The following is a 19,761-nucleotide window of genomic DNA, read 5'->3' as shown; positions in this document are numbered from 1 at the left end:
ATCCCGGGTATTAACCTGGTGAACCTACGCTGCACTCCCTCAAATTAGGAGTCCAAAATTGCACGCAATATTACAGGTGTGGTCTCACCAGGGCTCGTACCACGGTAGTAGGACCTCCTTGCTCCTAAACTCAAATCCTCTCGCAATGAAGGCCATCATGCTATTAGCTTTCTTCACTGCCTGCTGTACCTGCATGCTTAATTTCAGTGACTGGTGTACAAGCACACCCAGGTGTCGTTGCACCTCCCCTTTTCCTAATCTGACACCATTCAGATAATAATCTGCCTTCCTGTTCTTGCCACCAAAGTGGATAACCTCACATTTATCCACATTATACTGCATCTGCCATGCATCTTCCCACTCACCCATCCTATCCAAGTCACCCTGCAGCCTCATAGCATCCTCATTGCAGCTCACACTGCCACCCTGCTTTATGTCATCCGCAAACTTGGATATGTCACATTTAATTCCCTCGTCTAAATCGTTAATATGTATTGTAAATAAAGGGTCGCAACACCGAGCCTTGCGGCACGCCACTAGGTACTACCTGCCATTCTTAAAAGGACTCGTTAATTCCTACTCTTGGCTTCCTGTTTGCCAACCAGTTCTCTATCCATGTCAATACCCTACCCCCAATATCATGTGCTCTAATTTTGCACACTAATCTCTTGTGTGGGACCTTGTGGAAGGCTCTTTGAAAGTCCAGATATACGATACGATACGATACAATTTATTTGTCATTTGGACCCCTTGAGGTCCAAACGAAATGACGTTTCTGCAGCCATACATTACAAACAAATAGACCCAAGACACAACATAATTTACATAAACATCCATCACATTGCTGTGATGGAAGGCCAAAAAAACTTATCTCTCCACTGCACTCTCCCCCCCGATGTCAGTCAAATTACACTTGTTATATCCTCAAAATTCCAGAAGATTAGTCAAGCATGATTTCCCCTTCATAAATCCATGCTGACTTTGACTGATCCTGTCACTGCTTTCCAAATGCGCTGCTATAACATCTTTAATAATCGACTCAAGCATCTTCCCCAGTACCGATGTAAGGCTAACGGGTCTATAATTCCCCATTTTCTCTCTTTCCTGTCTTAAAAAGTGGAGTTACCCTCCAGTGCACAGGAACTGATCCAGAGTCGAGAGAACATTGAAAAATGATCACCAATGCATCCACGATTTTTAGGGCCACTCGTTGAGTACTGTGGGATGCAGCCCATCAAGCCCTGGGTATTTATCTGCCTTCGGTCCCAACAGTTTACCTAATACCATTTCCTGACTAATGTGGATTCCCTTCAGTTCCTCCCTCCCAGTAGATCCTCGGTCCCTTAGTATTTCTGAGAGATTGTTTGTGTCTGACCTATTATCAACTTTTACTGTGATGGAAGTCAGAGGATTTGGCCCCTATCATAAACATATTAATAATACAAAGTGCAGTACACTAATTGTGTGTTTTTAATGTCATAATAAATTGGCATCAGGCTGGCCTGTGATTGCCTTGCTGCAATTGTGTTAAGATTCTGCATTAAATTTATTTGGGTAAAAATACAAGTAAATGACCAATCTTTGTAATTATATCATAGCATGAATCATTGGATTCTGCAGTCCTGCATTTGCATTGTTACATTTTGTTGAAGCAACTGTGTAAAACAAAATCTGACAAAGGTCCGTTCCAACATTTTAGAAACTTTGTCTGAAGCAGGTTCAAATAAGAAATGCTGAACGACGTGCATCAAAATATTTTTAAATGTTAGATTTTGGCACTTTTTTTTCAGTCATTCCTTGGAGGTGTAAATTGGGCTTTCATCGGGGTAGACGAAGCTCATCGTTTGAAGAATGATGATTCCCTCCTTTATAAAACCATGATGGATTTTAAATCAAATCAAAGGCTACTCATTACAGGAACTCCACTCCAAAACTCACTGAAAGAACTCTGGTCTCTCCTTCACTTCATCATGCCAGAAAAGTAAGTAAGACTATGAAGTAAGTCTAGCATAAAGGATGAAAAATGTAAGGGGATGTTTTGTAAATTTAAAAGGCATGTAAATTATATTTTGGTTTGGAAGTGTCAATTTCACTGAATGATATGTTAACCCAACAAAACCCATTATCATGATCAGCATTAATCTCCTTGTCTTCATTTCTTACATTAATTGAGTGAACATTTCAGTGCTACTTTTGGAATGTTGCTGGAGATCATTAAGCTGACACATTTCCAGTATTAAAACAGTGGCTGCCTTTCACGCTCATTGCTTATAAATCTGTTTAAGCAGACGCAAGGAACTGTAGATGCTGGAATCTTTACTAAAATACAAAGTGCTGGCGTAACTGGAATCAGACAGTTGGAAGAGGAAGGTACACAAAATTGCTGGGGAAACTCAGCGGGTGCAGCAGCATCTATGGAGCGAAGGAAATAGGCGACGTTTCGGGCCGAAACCCTTCTTCAGACTGATGGGGGGTGGGGAAAGAAAGAAGGAAAAAGGGGAGGAGGAGGAGGAGCCCGAGGGCGGGCGGATGGGAGGAGACAGTTAGAGGGTGAAGGAAGGGGAGGAGACAGCACGGGCTAGCCAAATTGGGAGAATTCAATGTTGATGCCATAAGGACGCAAGGACCCCAGACGGAATATGAGGTGCTGTTCCTCCAATTTCCGCTGTTGCTCACTCTGGCAATGGAGGAGACCCAGGACAGAGAGGTCGGATTGGGAATGGGAGGGGGAGTTGAAGTGCTGAGCCACCGGGAGGTCAGGTAGGTTATTGCGGACTGAGCGGAGGTGTTCGGCGAAACGGTCGCCCAACCTACGCTTGGTCTCACTGATGTAAATCAGCTGACATCTAGAGCAGCGGATGCAGTAGATGAGGTTGGAGGAGATACAGGTGAACCTTTGTCGCACCTGGAACGACTGCTTGGGACCTTGAATGGAGTCGAGGGGGGAGGTGAAGGGACAGGTGTTGCATTTCTTGCGGTTGCAACGGAAAGTGCCCGGGGAGGGGGGGGTGCGGGAGGGAAGGGAAGAATTGACGAGGGAGTTGAGGAGGGAGCGGTCTTTGCGGAAGGCAGACATGGGGGGAGATGGGAAGATGTGGCGAGTGGTGGGGTCACGTTGGAGGTGGCGGAAATGGCGGAGGATTATGTGTTGTATTTGCCGGCTGGTGGGGTGAAAGGTGAGGACCAGAGGGACTCTGCCCTTGTTGCGTGTGCGGGGATGGGGAGAGAGAGCAGTGTTACGGGGTATGGATGAGACCCTGGTGTGAGCCTCATCTATGGTGGCGGAGGGGAATCCCCGTTCCCTGAAGAACGAGGACATTTCCGATGCCCTGGTATGAAATGTCTCATCCTGGGAACAGATGCGGCGTAGGCGGAGGAATTGGGAGTAGGGGATGGAGTCTTTACAGGGGGCAGGGTGGGAAGACGTGTAGTCCAGATAGCCATGTGAGTCAGTGGGTTTGTAATGTATGTCGGTCAGGAGTCTGTCCCCTGCGATGGAGATGGTGAGGTCAAGGAATGGTAGGGAAGTGTCGGAAATCGTCCAGGTGTATTGGAGTGCCGGATGGAAGTTGGTGGTGAAGTGGATGAAGTCAGTCAGTTGTGTGTGGGTGCAGGAGGTGGCACCAAAGCAGTCGTCAATGTAGCGGAGGTAGAGGTCGGGGATGGGCCCCTGGTACGCATCGAACAAGGATTGTTCAACGTACCCGACAAAGAGGCAGGCGTAGCTGGGGCCCATGCGTGTGCCCATAGCTACGCCTTGTGTTTGGAGGAAATGGGAGGAGTCAAATGTAAAGTTATTAAGGGTGAGGACCAACTCCGCTAAGCGGAGGAGAGTGTCAGTGGCTGGGTATAGGTTGCTCCTCTGGTCGAGGAAGAACCGGAGGGCTCTGAGGCCATCCTGGTGGGGGATGGAGGTGTAGAGTGACCAGACATCCATGGTGAAGATGAGGGGGTGAGGGGCCAGAGAGTGGAATGCGTGGAGGCGGCGGAGAGTGTCTGAGGTATCTAGAACATAGGTGGGGAGGGATTTGACCAAGGGGGATAGGATGGAGTCAAGGTATGTGGAGATGAGTTCGGTGGGGCACGAACACGCAGAGACAATGGGTCTGCCGGGAGAGCCGGGTTTGTGGATTTTGGGGAGAAGGTAAAAACGGGCCGTGCGGGGCTGGGGAACGATGAGTTTGGAGGCTTGGTCAGGTAGGGCGTGGGAATTGATGAAGTCGGTGATGGTGCTAGAAATGGTGGCCTGGTGCTCGTCAGTGGGGTCATGGTCCAAGGGTAAGTAGGAGGAGGTGTCCGAGAGTTGGCGCGTGGCCTCAGCTTTGTAGAGATCGACGCGCCAGACTACCACGGCACCTCCCTTGTCAGCTGGTTTGATGACCCAGTCTGGGTTTTTGCGGAGTGATTCGATGGCAGTGCGTTCAGAGGGGGAAAGATTGGAGTGAGACAGGGGAGTGGAGAAGTTGAGGCGGTTGACGTCGCGGCGGCAGTTCTGAATGAAGAGTGTTGGAAGAGGAGGTGGACAGATGACAGTGACGGTCAGAGCCCTTCTTCAGACTCCAGTCACCTATCCATTCCCTCCACAGATTCTACCTGGCCTGCTGAGTTGCACCAGCACTCTTTGTTTTGAAACAGTTTGGAGCATCCTGGCGATTTGAAAGCTATTTTTAAATGGGGAAAAATTCAGTAGTCAAGTCAAGTCACATTTATTTATATAGTAGCAATGTTACAAAATTTTGAGATTTTAAAAATCAAGTCTGTAATTTATCCCATCAGATAAAGCATAAAAATAAGTTTAATTTGACACCTAATTCACTTTCATATCTCAAGTATTTAAAAAGTTATGGCCATTTTCATACTCGGAAATGAGCATCTTGTTCCCTATTGATTTTCTATGGACATAACAAAAAAGTTGTGATCGTGAACAGTCAAAAGCCCATAACTTTCTTAAAAATTAAGAGAACTGAATGAAATTTTCAGTTATCATAGATTGAAGCATTCTGAAACAAATATAAAATAATCTTACTTGGATGACCTGAAATTAAAGCATATAATTAGTTAGTTACCTAATTGTAGCTAATTTCAGACTTCAATTACTAGATCTAAACATCTATCCATTTCTTAATAAATGATTAACATTTTTAAATAGCCTAAATGTCCAAATAATATTCACAAATAATTCACAATAAAACATGATTTTTAATTCTCATTTACATTAATTTATAGGCCAAATGGAAGGAATTCAGTGTTCAATTGCTGTAAATAAATGCCCATTTAAATCAGCTTTCCAGTGGGTCCCTGTGGAACGCGCTGGTTTAGAACGTTCACATTGCGGTAGATTTGTGCCCCAAATGCCCAGAAAAATACTGCGCGATATAAAGGGCCCAAATTGAGCTACTCGCAATATTAAACTTTGTATAAAGGGATCTTTAGAAGCCCTTTTTAATGTAAAAATATACAACCTACCTTCAGTTGCCTGCTTTATGAGACCCTGCGGTTGCTGTCGGGCACGGGTTTAGAGATTGATTTTTAAATACTATAACTATTATTCAAGGCCTTTAAACCTAATAATAGCTTTTGCGACGGGGTCTTCCAGCGATTTTTCGTTAATAATTAACTAGGCTGAACATCTTCGATTTGAACAGCCTAGAGAAAATCGCGTTTTAAACCCGCCCCCTCTAAACGGCGCCAAAATCGCGCACACCCGCAGCGGCAGATTTTCAAAGACGCTACAGGTAGGCTTTGCAACATACCTATATATAGCACATTTAAAAAACAACTCTCGTTGGCCAAAGAGTTTTACATTTGTTATAAGAATAGTATAAACAAACAAACTACATACATACATATAGCCCTCGCTCGGAGGAAATCAAAAAAGGTTTGGGAGTATAGATACGTTTTTAATCTTGACTTAAAGGAGTCGATGGAGGGGGCAGTTCTGATGGGAAGGGGGATGCTGTTCCACAGTCTAGGAGCTGCAAACGCAAAGGCGCGGTCGCCCCTGAGCTTATGCCTAGACGGCGGGATGTTCAGTAACCCCAAGTCGGCCGATCTGAGGGACCTGGAGGTGGTGTGGTGGGTGAGAAGACTTTTAATGTAGGAGGGGGCAAGCCCATTGAGGGCTTTGTAGACATAGAGGAGGATCTTGAAATGTATTCGGAACAGCACGGGGAGCCAGTGGCGAGAGGCCAGGATCGGGATGATGTGGTACCTTTTTCGGTTGCCCGTCAGGAGTCTCCCTGCAGCGCTTTGGACCAGTTGCAGGCGGGCAGGGAAGATTGGCTGATGCCAGTGTAAAGGGAGTTGCAGTAATCTAGGCGGGAGGAGATAAATGTGTGGATGATCTTTTCGAGGTCATCAAACTGGAGGAATTGGTTTATTTTAGCTATCGTCCGAAGCTGAAAGAAGCTAGTTTCAAGTAAGCTATTTACTCTTAAGTTTCATGTACAAAAATAACAAAAGCAGGATTTTTGAGATAAAACTTGCATCTGGTTTCAGCAGTTAATAGTGTTACTTTTGCTGCATAATCTTTAAAAATGTCTAAGACCAATTTCATACACTGGCTGCCAATAATTACTTTGAAGTAATGTTACATGTAGCTTAATAGTGTTATTCATTTTTTTGGGGGAAAAAGATTTTCTTCCTGGGACATATTTGAAGAGGAACATGGCAAAGGAAGAGAAGTTGGTTTTGCAAGCCTCCACCGAGAACTGGAACCATTCTTGCTGCGAAGAGTGAAAAAGGATGTTGAGAAATCTTTACCTGCTAAAGTTGAACAGATTTTACGAGTGGAAATGAGTGCAGTGCAAAAGCAATATTACAAGTAAGTGTTTTCCCATGAGAAATTTTCTTCAAACTCTAAATGCACAGTCGCCCTATTCATGTATCGTCTTTTCTCTGAACTGGATAGCATGCAAACAAAAGCTTTTCACTGTACCTCGGTACACGTGACAATAATAAGCTAAACTACTTTTCCAAATAAAAACAGTAGACAAATTGCAGTTCCCCAAGGATCCACCCTGTTATGCTCCTGTTTATCATCTGTTTGTTGTCCCCTCAATGTAATTGTCTGAATATGAGGTGCATTCTGTAACATACACTGACAGATCTTGCCACCACTTCTCAATCCTCCCACCTTCTCCAAATTGTCACCCTGCTGGTATGACTGTAATTTTACTCTTTGTTTTCTGTAGCTGGCTACATCTCTTTCTCTGGCAACTTGCAGATTTAATATTAATTGTGAACTTAAGGGGAACTTTGGCATGGGGGTCCACAGTCACCTAAAATGCCTTTTTCCACCTCCTTACTATTACTTTAATTCTAACCTGCTGAAGTTCATTGGCTGAAACAGCCACACATCGGCTGATGGGTGTGGGTTGGGAAGGGACGTGTGTATGAGGGGGGGAGGAGGGACGTGAGGGGGGGTGGAGGGGGTGTGTGTGGGTGGGGTAGAAGGGACGTGGGGTGGATGGGTTTGTGGGATGTGTGGGCGGGGGGAGGGGGTGAGAGCTCAGAGAAAAGACGGGGGAAGAGCCATGGTGGAGAGGGGGTATCACGGGGGAGGGGGGCATGAGCCAGCGAGGGGGGACCAGAGGGGAAGGGGCTGGAGCTGGCGGTGCGATGGGGACTCACAATGGTCGCTGGTCGTTCTCCTCCGCCGGGATCGGAGTCTCCTCTTTCCGTTTGGCGACATCTATATCTCCGACGCGGGGCCGGGCTGGGCCGCTTCCGGTCCCTCGGCGATGGCGCAGGAAGGGGCGGACCGTCCCGGGGAGTGTCAGGAGAAGAGACTGATCCGCGCGGTGCTGACTGGCAGGAGAGGAAATCGACCTGTGCACGTGTGGTTTTTAAGATTTTTAAACCTCGTTAACTTTTACAATTTACCACCGATCTGAACTAAACTTGGTGCACTCGCTGCACAGGAGAACGGTGAGTGATTTGGTGAAAAATCGTAGTGCTATCGTGTACTGATTTTGCGCAAATAGAAAAACGGCGCAAACTGGAAGATAACAAGATCGGAGTTTTAGTTATGTAAAGAAGACAGACAGACAAACAGACAGACTGTAATTGTTATTGATTTCTGGTAATGCTGGTATCAATTGTTTATCTTTCTTGAAATATAAAAGGTGGATTTTAACCAGGAATTACAAAGCCTTGAACAAAGGGCGTAAAGGCAGCACTTCTGGATTTCTGAATATCATGATGGAACTTAAAAAGTGTTGCAACCATTGCTACCTCATTAAATTCCCAGATGAAAATGATTTATATAATAGACAGGAGGCCTTACAGGTATGATTTCAGAACATGTATGCTTGCTGTGTTTTCACATGAGAATCAAAAGCATCAGTATGTGCATCATAGTTTGTGTGTGTCGGTACACTTAATTACTGACAGATATATTTACTTGTTTCAAGATTTGCCTATTAAATACTTATTTGGATCCATTATTTCTGTTGGGTCAAACTGCCTAAATGTGGTTATAATTTACTATCAAAAATTTAAAGTTGCATAAGAAATATTTGTTTCACATTGTAGTAAATGTAACTTGTTTGGAATAAGTAGAGTTAATCGCATTATTTAGCACTGGGATTGTGGAACTGTGGTAGACCATTTCGAAATACATAATTGAAACCAAATATGTTGTAATATAATACTTGTTCAATAACTAGAGAAAGTGTGTTCTGGTTTATCAGATAGTTTCTTGTCTCCTTTTCAAACTGACATTGAAACAGTACAATGGTTAAATTGGAAAAATGTTACAATCACGTTTTCTCCATGTGGAAATCACTAGCAAGTTGTTTTTGCTTAATTTGATTGATGATGACTGCCGTGAACCATTAATCCTGGAGGAGTTTGATACATTTGTATGGCTTGCTAAGTTTCCTTTGTCTGCCAAGAGTCTATGTAATTGATTTGTATCATTTATAAGCAAATTTCTTTCCATAATGATCTGTATTACATTCCTACAGCTTCATGTCCGCTTTTTCTAGATTTTTAAACACCAATTTAAATTTAACTTAAATTAATCAGATTACTATCATAGATTTTAAACTGTATTCTCTAAATTCATAATCCATGAGTGTGGGTTATTACACTAGTAATTAACAATCATGTATTTGGATTTAGTAGCGACACCTTCATTGTTAGTTTCCATTGATGTTGCAAAGTAAATAAGCAGTGATTCAAAATAAGGCAGGAGCAACGTCATCACCTCCTGTCCCACCCACACACCCGTTACACATATAGAAACTACCCCAAGCCTTATTGATCCAGTGCCCTCCATAATGTTTGGGACAAAGACCCATCATTTATTTACTTGCTTCAGTACTCCACAATTTGAGATTTGTAATAAAAAAAATCAAATGTGAAAGTGCACATTAGCAGATTTTAATAAAGGGTATTTTTATACATTTTGGTTTCACCATGTAGAAATTACAGCTGTGTTTATACATAGTCCCCCCCCCATTTCAGGGTACCATAATGTTTGGGACACATGGCTTCCCAGGCGTTTGTGCCTTCAACAGCTATACATGCCCAGGCCATAACACCTCCGTTTCGCAGATGAGGTGGTATGCTTTGAATTTTGGGCAGTTCCTTCTCTCCTCCACACGTTGCTCTTGCAATTACTCTGATATGTTAATCTTGGTCTCATCTGTCCACAAGACCTTTTTCCAGAACTGTGGTTGCTCTTTTAAGTACTTCTTGACAAACTAACCTGGTCATCCTATTTTTGCGGCTAACCAGTGGTTTGCATCTTGCAGTGTAGCCTCTCTATTTCTGTTCATGAAATCTTCTGTGGACATTGGTCATTGACAAATCCACGCCTGACTCCTGAAGAGTGTTTCTGATCTGTCGGACAGGTGTTTGGGGATTCATCTTTATTATAGAGAATTCTTCTATCATCAGCTGTGGCGGTCTTCTTTGACCTGCCTGTCCCTTTGCGATTAGCAAGCTCACCGGTGCTCTCTTCCTTCTTAATGATGTTCCAAACAGTTGATTTTGGTAAGCCTAATGGGCCTGTCCCACTTAGGCGACTACAGGAGACTATGCGGTCGCCACATGTTCGCGGGTGGTTGCCGGGGTGTCGCCTGCATGGTCGTGCGTAGTTTCCTCAGACTCGCAACAAGTCGTAACGGCAAAATGTTGAAAAATTAGTGGCGACAGTGGTTTTAACGCCATGGAGCGTAGCTTGAATTGTTGTGACATAGGTGCAGTGGTAATGGGTGACGTAGGTTGTCGCCGGTGCTGACCGGTGAATTTGATTGGCACATTGAAAAAACGTAAGTACACAGCTCCACGTAGTGCACTGCATTGAAAAGCAAATTATTTTTATATATTTTGTAGTAGGTGTAGTTGTAGGTGTGTCGAAGGAGGATGTCCTAACTCACCACTATTGGGTCGCAAGTTGTCGGGAGCTTGCCATAGCGTGACTTCGACTAGGTCGTAAGTTGTCGTAGCTTGTCTTAGACATAGTCATAGGATGGGGTACAGTCGCCAGTTTTTCCGCGATCTGACAAGACTATGACAGTCGCCGGCAGTCTTAAAAAAAATCACCTAAGTGGACAGGCGCATAAGGTTTGGCTGATGTCTCTAACAGTTTTATTCTTGTTTCTCAGTCTCATAATGGCTTCTTTGACTTTCTTTGGCACAACTTTGGTCCTCATGTTGATAAACAGCAATAAACGTTTCCAAAGGTGATGGAAAGACTGGAGGAAAGACTAGGTGCTGAGATCTCTCTTATACCTGCATTAAGGAGGCAATTAAACACACCTGAGCAACTACAAACGCCTGTGAAGTCATGTGTCCAAAACATTATGGTGCCCTGAATTGGGGGGACCATGTATAAACACAGCTGTAATTTCTACATGGTGAAACCAAAATATATAAAAATTCCCTTTAATAAAATTTGACAATGTGCACTTTAATCGCATGTTATTTTTTCTATTACAAATCTCAAATTGTGGAGTACAGAGGCAAATAAATAAATGATGGGTCTTTGTCCCAAACATTATGGAGGGCACTGTCTATGTTCAAACCCTCTTCAATGGGATATTACGTTTAATCAAGTATAAAAATCTTTCTGGATCTTGTGTCCCATCAGAAACTGTACGATTGCTTCTGGCTTAAAATGCATATTAATGTTTTGAACATCATTGTTTTATTTTTGACTTTTATCAGAAAAAGTTTGTATTAAATCTTTGAATTTGAAACCATGGAATTATAATGCATGACATTTTCTCTAAGCTAACTATCTCTGAAGATAATTCAGTTGGCTATGTTTTTGCCAAAGCAATGATTACACATCTATATCTCTATCTTTCCTGATTTCTTTGCCCAGCATTTGATTCGTAGTAGTGGGAAACTGATACTATTGGACAAGCTGCTTTGTCGATTAAAGGAACGTGGCCACAGAGTTCTTATCTTCTCTCAAATGGTTCGAATGCTGGACATTCTCGCAGAATATCTGAAATGCCGACAGTTTTGTTTCCAGGTTAGTTTTCTCATTCTGAATTTATGAAGCATTGCAGCAAATTAGTCTTGCACAGCCTGTCCTCTTCAGACATGAAGTGCAAGGTGTGTTAACAATAATTAAACAGGATTGTGAAATTTAGTGAACCATAGGAATGCTTTTGGAAAGCAGCTTGGATTCTAATTCTTCCCTGGCCTATTGATTTGAGATTCCACAACCCACCAAATGCATAGGACCAATATGAAAAGATATTAAAAATATTTCAAAATGAACTAGACATTTCTCACCATTGAAAATCAGATGAAGTTCCACATATCCCCTGTTATGGGCACACTGATTTGTTCTGTATTCATGCCTTCTATATTCTGTTGTGCTGAAGCAAAGTAAGAATTCATTGTCCTATCTGGGACACATGACAATAAACTCTCTTGAATCTTGTATAGTAATTGTGTGGGAGCCTACATCAGGCAAATGCAGGGTTCATAGAGAATGTGCAAGGAAGGAAGGTGGGGCCTCGCGGTCGACCTGCGATCAGCGGTTGATGAGTGTGAAGAACAATGGGGACCCGGTGTGGGGGACCAGTGTGAAGGACGGTGGGAGAACAAAGGGGGAACTGGTGGGGGCGCGGGGCACTAATTTAGAATCCTCTGCCCAGGGGATAGGTCTGTGTTTGTTTGTTCCGGTGAAGGCACTGTGCACATGGCAGCCAGCCAACAGTCGCTTGTCTTTTTGTTTATTTTCACTTTTTAATTTCAAGTTTTTGTGTACCTTGTGTGTTGTGACTGTCGGCAGACCAATTTCCCTCCGGGGATGAATAAAGTTTTATCGTATCGTATTAAATACGTTGTTAATATAACATTGAAAAATGTCTGGGTGCTGATTGCTGATTTCTTCTTTTGTAGTTAAGAATGGGGTCACTGGTTGGGAAGAAAATCTGGTGAAATTGCTGTGACATCTACGTAGAATTATGATATTTTTTTTTAAGACGTGCCATGTAAATAAATTAAACTATATAGAATGGATAAGCTGACACACCTTGGGAAATCATGGAAGGTGGTAGAATTAATTTATTTAAAATTTAAAAAAATCAATTGAAAAGGTGAAATTAAACTAAATATATATTAAGCCATTGGTGAGGTTTTGTGTGGAGCATTATGTTCAATTCTGGAGACCACATTTAGGGAAGAATGTTGAGAGAAAAAAACAGGGATGTGAGTCGTGTAGTGAAGTCTACAGAAGATAAGGTTGCTCACACTGAAAATTAAAGGTACATTTTATTATTGCAGTTAATTGATTAGATATTTTCTAAATTTGGAGGGCTACAGCAAAAGTATATTAATTGGCAGAAGGATCAGTGACACCAGAGGACACTGATTTAAACGTTAGCCATGATTTTATTGAATAGTGGGAAAGGCATGAGGGACCGAAAACCTTTCAATAGCTTTCTTCAGTTTTCGATGATCACTGACGATGGAAGCAAATGTAAGAATTTTTACACCAAAAAGGTAAAAGGATTACATGAATATGGATAAAGAAAAAAGGATTGTAAGAAATGTAAAACCTGTTTCAAAGTGCTAACTCATGCCTAATGTTTTGGAAGGCGTCCTTCCTATGATCTATTGCTGTAACTATACTTTATTACTTTAAGTAATACTTCCTGTTACTTTAACTCGTTTTAAACATTATTTATTGCATGCCCTTTGCATGTTTATTTAGCTCATTTCTTTTTCAACTAAATTACTTTTGAAGACTCCAAAAAATGAACATCATGAGACATGCAAATTATTTTATGTTCTGTATGGGAGAAATGATTGTTGAAAATTTCCTCAATTTACACACTGATTTCTCTTAATATTTTTCACATAGCTTTATCTCACACTGGGGTTAATCTAAAAAACTATTTTCACTAAATCATGCTGTACACGTATAAAAATTACATCAAACCTCCTTTGTGGTAAATTATTCTTGGAAAGATATCGGTTATAATAACTTGGAAACATAGGACAACTTGCCTCATTAATCCTTTTCCTTTCTTCAATATTTTTGTCTTCATAAACTATCAGTCCCTGCAGTGATAGATTAGTTCCAAAATAAAGTTTCCTTGATTCATTCACGAAATGTCAATAGACAATAGGTGCAGGAGTAGGTCATGTCCTTGATTCATTCACAAAATGTGGACGTCTCTGTCCAGCTGAGCACTCATACCGGTAATTACACTTGATATGGTGGCTGTGAGCCTCATTTTAGAACATCTGGAGTTCATGTGATGAAGGTGCTCGCATTGTGCCATTAGGTTAAAACTTAACTTAGTTTTGACTTGCTGACTGCGTGGAAAAGGCAATGTATGTTCCCGTCTTTGATGTAACAAGGAGATTTACAGATGGTGGTCTTCCCTTCTACCTGCTGTCCTTGTATTTCACGAGTATTATCATGGTTTGGCTGGTACTATATTGGCCAATTGTTGCTGTGTATCTTGTAAATGATGTATTTAATGGCCTCAAGGCATCATTGTAGAAGGGATGAATTTTTCAGTGGGGTGGCAACTAACTAGCTATTTTGTTGAGGATTGTTAAGTATAATAAATGTAGACAGTTCATATGTTGAAGCAAATCTTCATCCGATTAACATCATCTAAATAAAAAAGTACTTAGTAAGTACTTAAATGGACTTGAATATTTTCTGCTCGAACCTATTACTTTGTGAAAAGGAAATTTTAACACTCATGCTTTCTGTGATGGTCAAACAAAAGAAATTCTGAATACATATTTTTATAAGCATATTTAATATATCCTAGTCCCCATGCTGTTTGTTTTGTATCAGCAAGATGAAATGATTCACTTCTATATTTATATACATAACCAAGAGTCAAGTCAAGAGAGTTTTATTGTCATGTGTCCCAGATAGGACAATTAAATTCTTGCTTGCTGCAGCACAACAGAATATGTAAACATAATACAGAACAGGAGATAAAAGTTCTGTGTGTCTATATACCATAGGCCATATATGCACTCAATAAATAAACAGATAAAGTGCAATAGACTGGTATTGTTCAGAGCTTGTTTGATGTCGTATTTAGTAGCCTGATGGCTGTGGGGAAGAATCTGTTCATGAACCTGGATGTTCCAGATTTCAAGCTCCTGTACCTTCTTCCCGATGGCAACAGAGAGATGAGTGTGTGGCCAGGATGGTGTGGGTCTTTGATGATGCTGGCAGCCTTTTTGAGGCAGCGCCTGCGATAGATCCCTTCGATGGTGGGGAGGTCAGAGCCGATCATGGACTGGGCAGTGGTCACAACTTTCTGCATTATTTTCCGCACCTGGACATTCAAGGTGCCGAACCAAGCCACGATGCAACCAGTCAGAATGCTGTCTACTGTGCACCTATAGAAGTTCGAGAAAGTTTTCCTTGACTTATCGACTCTCCATAATCATCTCAGGAAGTAGAGGCACTGATGTGCCTTCTATATAACTGCATCAGTGTGCTGGGACCAGGAAAGATCTTCGGAAATATGCACGCGCAGGAATTTGAAGTTCTTGACCGTTTCCACCATCGTCCCATTGATATAAACGAGACTGTGGTTCCCCATCCTACCCCTTCCAAAGTCGACAAGGTTTTGCTGGTGTTGAGAGCCAGGTTGTTGTGCTGGTACCATTTGGTCAATCGGTCGATCTCACTTCTATACTCTGACTCATCGCCATCAGTGATTCATCCCACAACAGTGGTGTCGTCGGCGAACTTGATGATGGAATTCACACTATGTCCAGCTGCACAGTCATGAGTATAGAGTGAGTACAGCAGGGGGCTGAGCACGCAGCCTTGAGGTGCTCCCTTGCTGATTGTTATCGAGGATGACATATTTCCACCAATATGGACAGACTGGTCTGTGGATTAGGAAGTCGAGGATCCAATTGCAGAGGGATGTACAGAGACCCAGATCCGTGAGCTTGGTAACCAGCTTGGAGGGGATGATGGTATTAAACTAGTCTATGAACAACAGCCTGACATATGAGTTTTTGTTGTCCAAGTGGTCCAGAGTGGAGTGGAGAGCCAATGAGATCGCATCCACCGTTGACCTGTTGTAAGCGAACTGCAGTGGGTCAAGGTTCTTGTCGAGGTAGGAGTTGATATGCGCCATAATCAACCTCTCAAAGCACTTCATTACCAGAGACGTTAGTGCCACTGGTCGATAGTCGTTGAGGCACATCACCTTGCTCTTCTTGGGCACCGATATTATTGATGCCCTTTTAAAGCAGGTGGGAACCTCAGACCTCAGAGGTGAGAGGTTGAAAATGTCCGTAAAAACTCCAGCCAGTTGGTCCGCACAGGTTTTTAGAACACGACCGGGTATACCATCAGGTCCAGGCGCTTTCCGAGGGTTCACCCCTCTGAAGGATCTTCTGGCGTCGGCCTCTGTGACTGTGACCGAAATACCATCACGGCAAATGGGGGCTCGGGAAGGCACATCGGTGTTCTCCCTATCAAAGCGTGCGTAGAACGCATTGAGCCCGTCAGGGAGTGATGCTCCACTGACATTTGAGCTGCCTCCTGATTTTGCCTTGTAGGAGGTGATGACATTCAAGCCTTGCCACAGTAGCCGAACATCTGTCTCACCCTCCAGCTTGGATCATTAAAATTCATAAACCGTCATTAAAATTCATAATATTTGCTTTGTTTACATAGTTAACATTATCTCATGGGTAAGATTTAACAAGTGAACATCTTCCTTTTAGCATGATGTTACAATAACCAATGTCAATACATTTATTTTTATTTGAGATAACATTTGGTTATCGTTCTCTTGTCTGAATTGTCAGAACAACATGAGGCCTTTTCTTTATTTATGTATTTGACTGCTTTGTTTTTCCTGTTGCAGAGACTAGATGGATCTATTAAGGGAGAACTGAGGAAGCAAGCTCTGGACCATTTCAATGCAGAAACATCAGATGTAAGAATCTAGATTTGTTTTCACATTTATGTGTACTAGATAGTGCATTGGGGCTCGTCAGCCTGGGAAGGCAGTCCATCTAGGAGAGGGAAAACTCTGATTTAAAATCTCCACTGCCTTGTCGCCATATCCAGTCATGGAAAAGGGTCCAGGAGTAAACCTCAAGAAAATCCGGAGTCTGAGTCCCTAAGCCAGGTCGTCGTTGTCTACAACCTCGCTCTGGCAGCTCCTGCGACGGCGCTGGTGCCAAACTGCAACGGCCCTGCTGTTCCTTTGGATCGAACAGTGACGTGGAGAGGGGGGAACGTGCTGCATGGGCAACAGCCTGTCCTCCATATGACATCGCCCAGGCTTACATCCGACCAGGTTGCATCACCCATGGTCAGTTATGACCATGGGGGGCCTACCAGTGCATTGGGCAGTGCACTAAGAAATGTAGTCCTTGAACCCCAACAAATGCTTCTGCCAATGTTGCATCATCTATTTAGAGCGGTCATGGTGGCGCAGAAGTAAAGTTGCTGCTTTACAGCGAATGCAGCGCCGGAGACCCGGGTTCGATCCCGATTATGGGTGCTGTCTATATGGAGTTTGCATGTTCTCCCCGTGACCTGCGTGGGTTTTCTCCGAGATCTTCGGTTTCCTCCCACACTCCAAAGACGTACAGGTTTGTAGGTTAATTGGCTTGGTAAATGTAAAAATTCTCTCTAGTGGGTGTAGGATAGTGTTAATGTGCGGGGATTGCTGGTCAGAGTGGTCCCGGTGGGCCGAAGGACCTGTTTCTGCACTGTATCTCTAAACTAAACTAAACATGGTCAGATTGTTTGAGACAATTGATGTACATCTAGGCACTGCATTTTTTGACAGCCATTTACAAATTGGCACCATCTTTGATTAAAAGAAATAATAATGGATATGATTATTCTTGATTCACTTTAAATTATAATGTTCTCATCTTATCACAATTCTGAAATGATAAAGGAGTCTTATCTGGTATTATTCTAATTATATTTATTGTGGTGTTTTCTTGTCTTTCTGTCTATATTAATGGATACATTAGGTATGTTCTGGTATATTTGTGAAGTTCTACCCCTTCGTTATCTTTATCTCTGATTTCAGTGGGCTAGCATAATTATTGTTAATGCTTTGTCAGATTACCCAGGTCCACTGTAAAGTAAAATCTTTTAGAGATTCTTATTTGTGAAATATCTGGCCGAAGCTCTTTATAAAATAAAAAAAAGTGTTGCCATAATCTGCAGATAAATTGCACAATTTAGCTGCAACAAAGATTTGATTAAATAATGAAAATGCTTTGGTATAATTAAGGTCATAAGGAGCAGAGTTAGGCCATTCGGCTCATTGAGTCTACTCCGACAATCAATCATGGCTGATCTATATCTTCCTCCTAATCCCATTCTCCTGCCTTCTTCCATAACCCCAGACACCCGTACTAATCAAGAATCTATGTCTCTGCCTTAAAAATATCCATTGACGGTCTCCACAGCATTCTGTGGTAAAGAATTCCTCAGATTCACCACCCTCTAACTAAAGAAATTCCTCCTCGTGTCCTTCCTAAACGAACATCCTTTAATTATGAGGCTATGACCTCTAGTCTTAGACTCTCCCACTAGTGGAAACATCCTCTCCACACTCACTCTATCCAAGCCTTTCACTATTTGGTAGGTTTCAATAAGGTCCCCCCTCATTCTTCTAAACTCCAGCGAGTACAGGCCCAGTGCCGACAAACGCTCATCGTACGTTAACCCACTCATTCCTGGAATCATTCTTGCAAACCTCCTTCAGAGCCAGCACATCCTTCCTCCGATATGGTACCCTAAATTGCTCCCAATACTGCACAATTTATTGAACTGCAGCAGATCCTACCAAAGCTGTTTTTGGAAGTCCATATTAGGTCTCTTTGCATGGAATTCAAAACTGCTTCACACTGAGGTTATGTTAATAGTATGAAAAACGTATAATTATCAACTGGTTGGTTATGGCTGGTTATTGGCTTTCCCATAAATAACTACTTTGGGAGGAGAAATAATCAAGTCCTCTCATACAGATTACATTTACAGATTAGAACTATCTTTGATTATAGGGCAAGAAAGTAATGAAACATTATTTTGGGATGAACATTTCTATTTGGATTTTCTGCAGTTTAATATAATTGTACAATTGAATTATGGAGCAAAAAGAACTAATTGACCACTCATTATGTGGCTAAACCTATCACATTGTTTTCAATATAACAAAATTAATTAAATCCACCTCAATATCCAGTTAACCAGCAGCACTTCTTTATTACATCCTGGCCAAATATTTTACATGGGAAAAACACGAACATACAATTTACATGCTTTCATCTTCAACTACTATATTTCTGAGATTGCTCATAGAGATTACTTAGACTTTCTCAAAAGCTATTAAAGTCAATATCAAGTTTGTTAATTGTACTTTTAGTATTGTACAAGTCTGCACTTAAATTTCTGAATTATTGTATACGAGGATTTATTGAATTGCTCATTTTACATCATTACCCAGGATTAAACATTAGAATACTGATCCTGCAGTCAGTATACCAACATGAAAATCAAATATCAATTTAGTTAGTGTTCCCTTGTGGTTACTAAGAGAAAGGCTTACGCAGTATCGTGAAGAATCTATAATAAGACTTGCTCTTTATGATCACAGGACTTTTGTTTTCTGCTGTCAACCAGAGCAGGAGGATTAGGTATAAACTTGGCATCTGCTGACACTGTGGTTATTTTTGATTCTGACTGGAATCCACAGAATGATTTACAAGCACAAGCAAGAGCTCATAGAATTGGTCAGAAAAAACAGGTAACTATTTTCCAGTTAATGGTCAAAGTACACTATTTTAATGTGCATGGTCAGCAATGCTGTGGGTCTATAGTAATTTTGAATACGATTTCGTAACTGCTGAAAGTTATACATGTGTACTTTTCATTCACATCATTCTCCAAATTCAAATGATAGTGATATGCTTTGAAGCTTTCTAAAGTATTACTATTTTGATTTGTTTGCACCTGTCATCCCTGAGATGGTTTAAAACCTTGCATCTCATAAAATGAAGACATGGGCCACATGACCACTCAAGAGTTTTGGCTGCAGTTGATTCACCTCCAGAGCTATCTGAGTGTTCAGCAATTTCCTCCTTTTGTGCGTCCTTGTTAGCCTTCTCTTAAATGCTTCAACCACTTTCTGTGGTAGTACGTTCCAAATCCCAAACATTCATTAGATCAGGGTTCCTAACCTTTTGCGTCCCGTTTACCCCTGGCAACTTTAATAGCACATAACAATGTTATTTCGCTTATTTATGAACAAC

At 42.0% G+C, this 19,761-nt stretch overlaps 1 protein-coding gene across 1 annotated transcript in view; it reads left to right on the top strand.

Moving 5' to 3' along the window:
* chd1 (chromodomain helicase DNA binding protein 1) overlaps nucleotides 1–19,761 on the top strand; it is a 146,753-nt gene that overhangs the window by 78,493 nt on the left and 48,499 nt on the right. Inside the window, exons 14-19 of the mRNA XM_033017363.1 lie at nucleotides 1,791–1,981; nucleotides 6,635–6,823; nucleotides 8,127–8,289; nucleotides 11,339–11,491; nucleotides 16,344–16,415; nucleotides 19,107–19,256. Of these exons, the coding sequence (XP_032873254.1) occupies nucleotides 1,791–1,981; nucleotides 6,635–6,823; nucleotides 8,127–8,289; nucleotides 11,339–11,491; nucleotides 16,344–16,415; nucleotides 19,107–19,256 (918 nt within the window). The remainder of the gene's footprint in view (nucleotides 1–1,790; nucleotides 1,982–6,634; nucleotides 6,824–8,126; nucleotides 8,290–11,338; nucleotides 11,492–16,343; nucleotides 16,416–19,106; nucleotides 19,257–19,761) is intronic.

Source organism: Amblyraja radiata, chromosome 3, assembly GCF_010909765.2.
Source record: "Amblyraja radiata isolate CabotCenter1 chromosome 3, sAmbRad1.1.pri, whole genome shotgun sequence".
In the NCBI taxonomy this organism is placed as follows: domain Eukaryota; kingdom Metazoa; phylum Chordata; class Chondrichthyes; order Rajiformes; family Rajidae; genus Amblyraja; species Amblyraja radiata.
The sequence above is the reverse complement of the archived record's forward strand: the minus strand, read 5'-3'. Positions and strand labels throughout refer to the sequence as shown.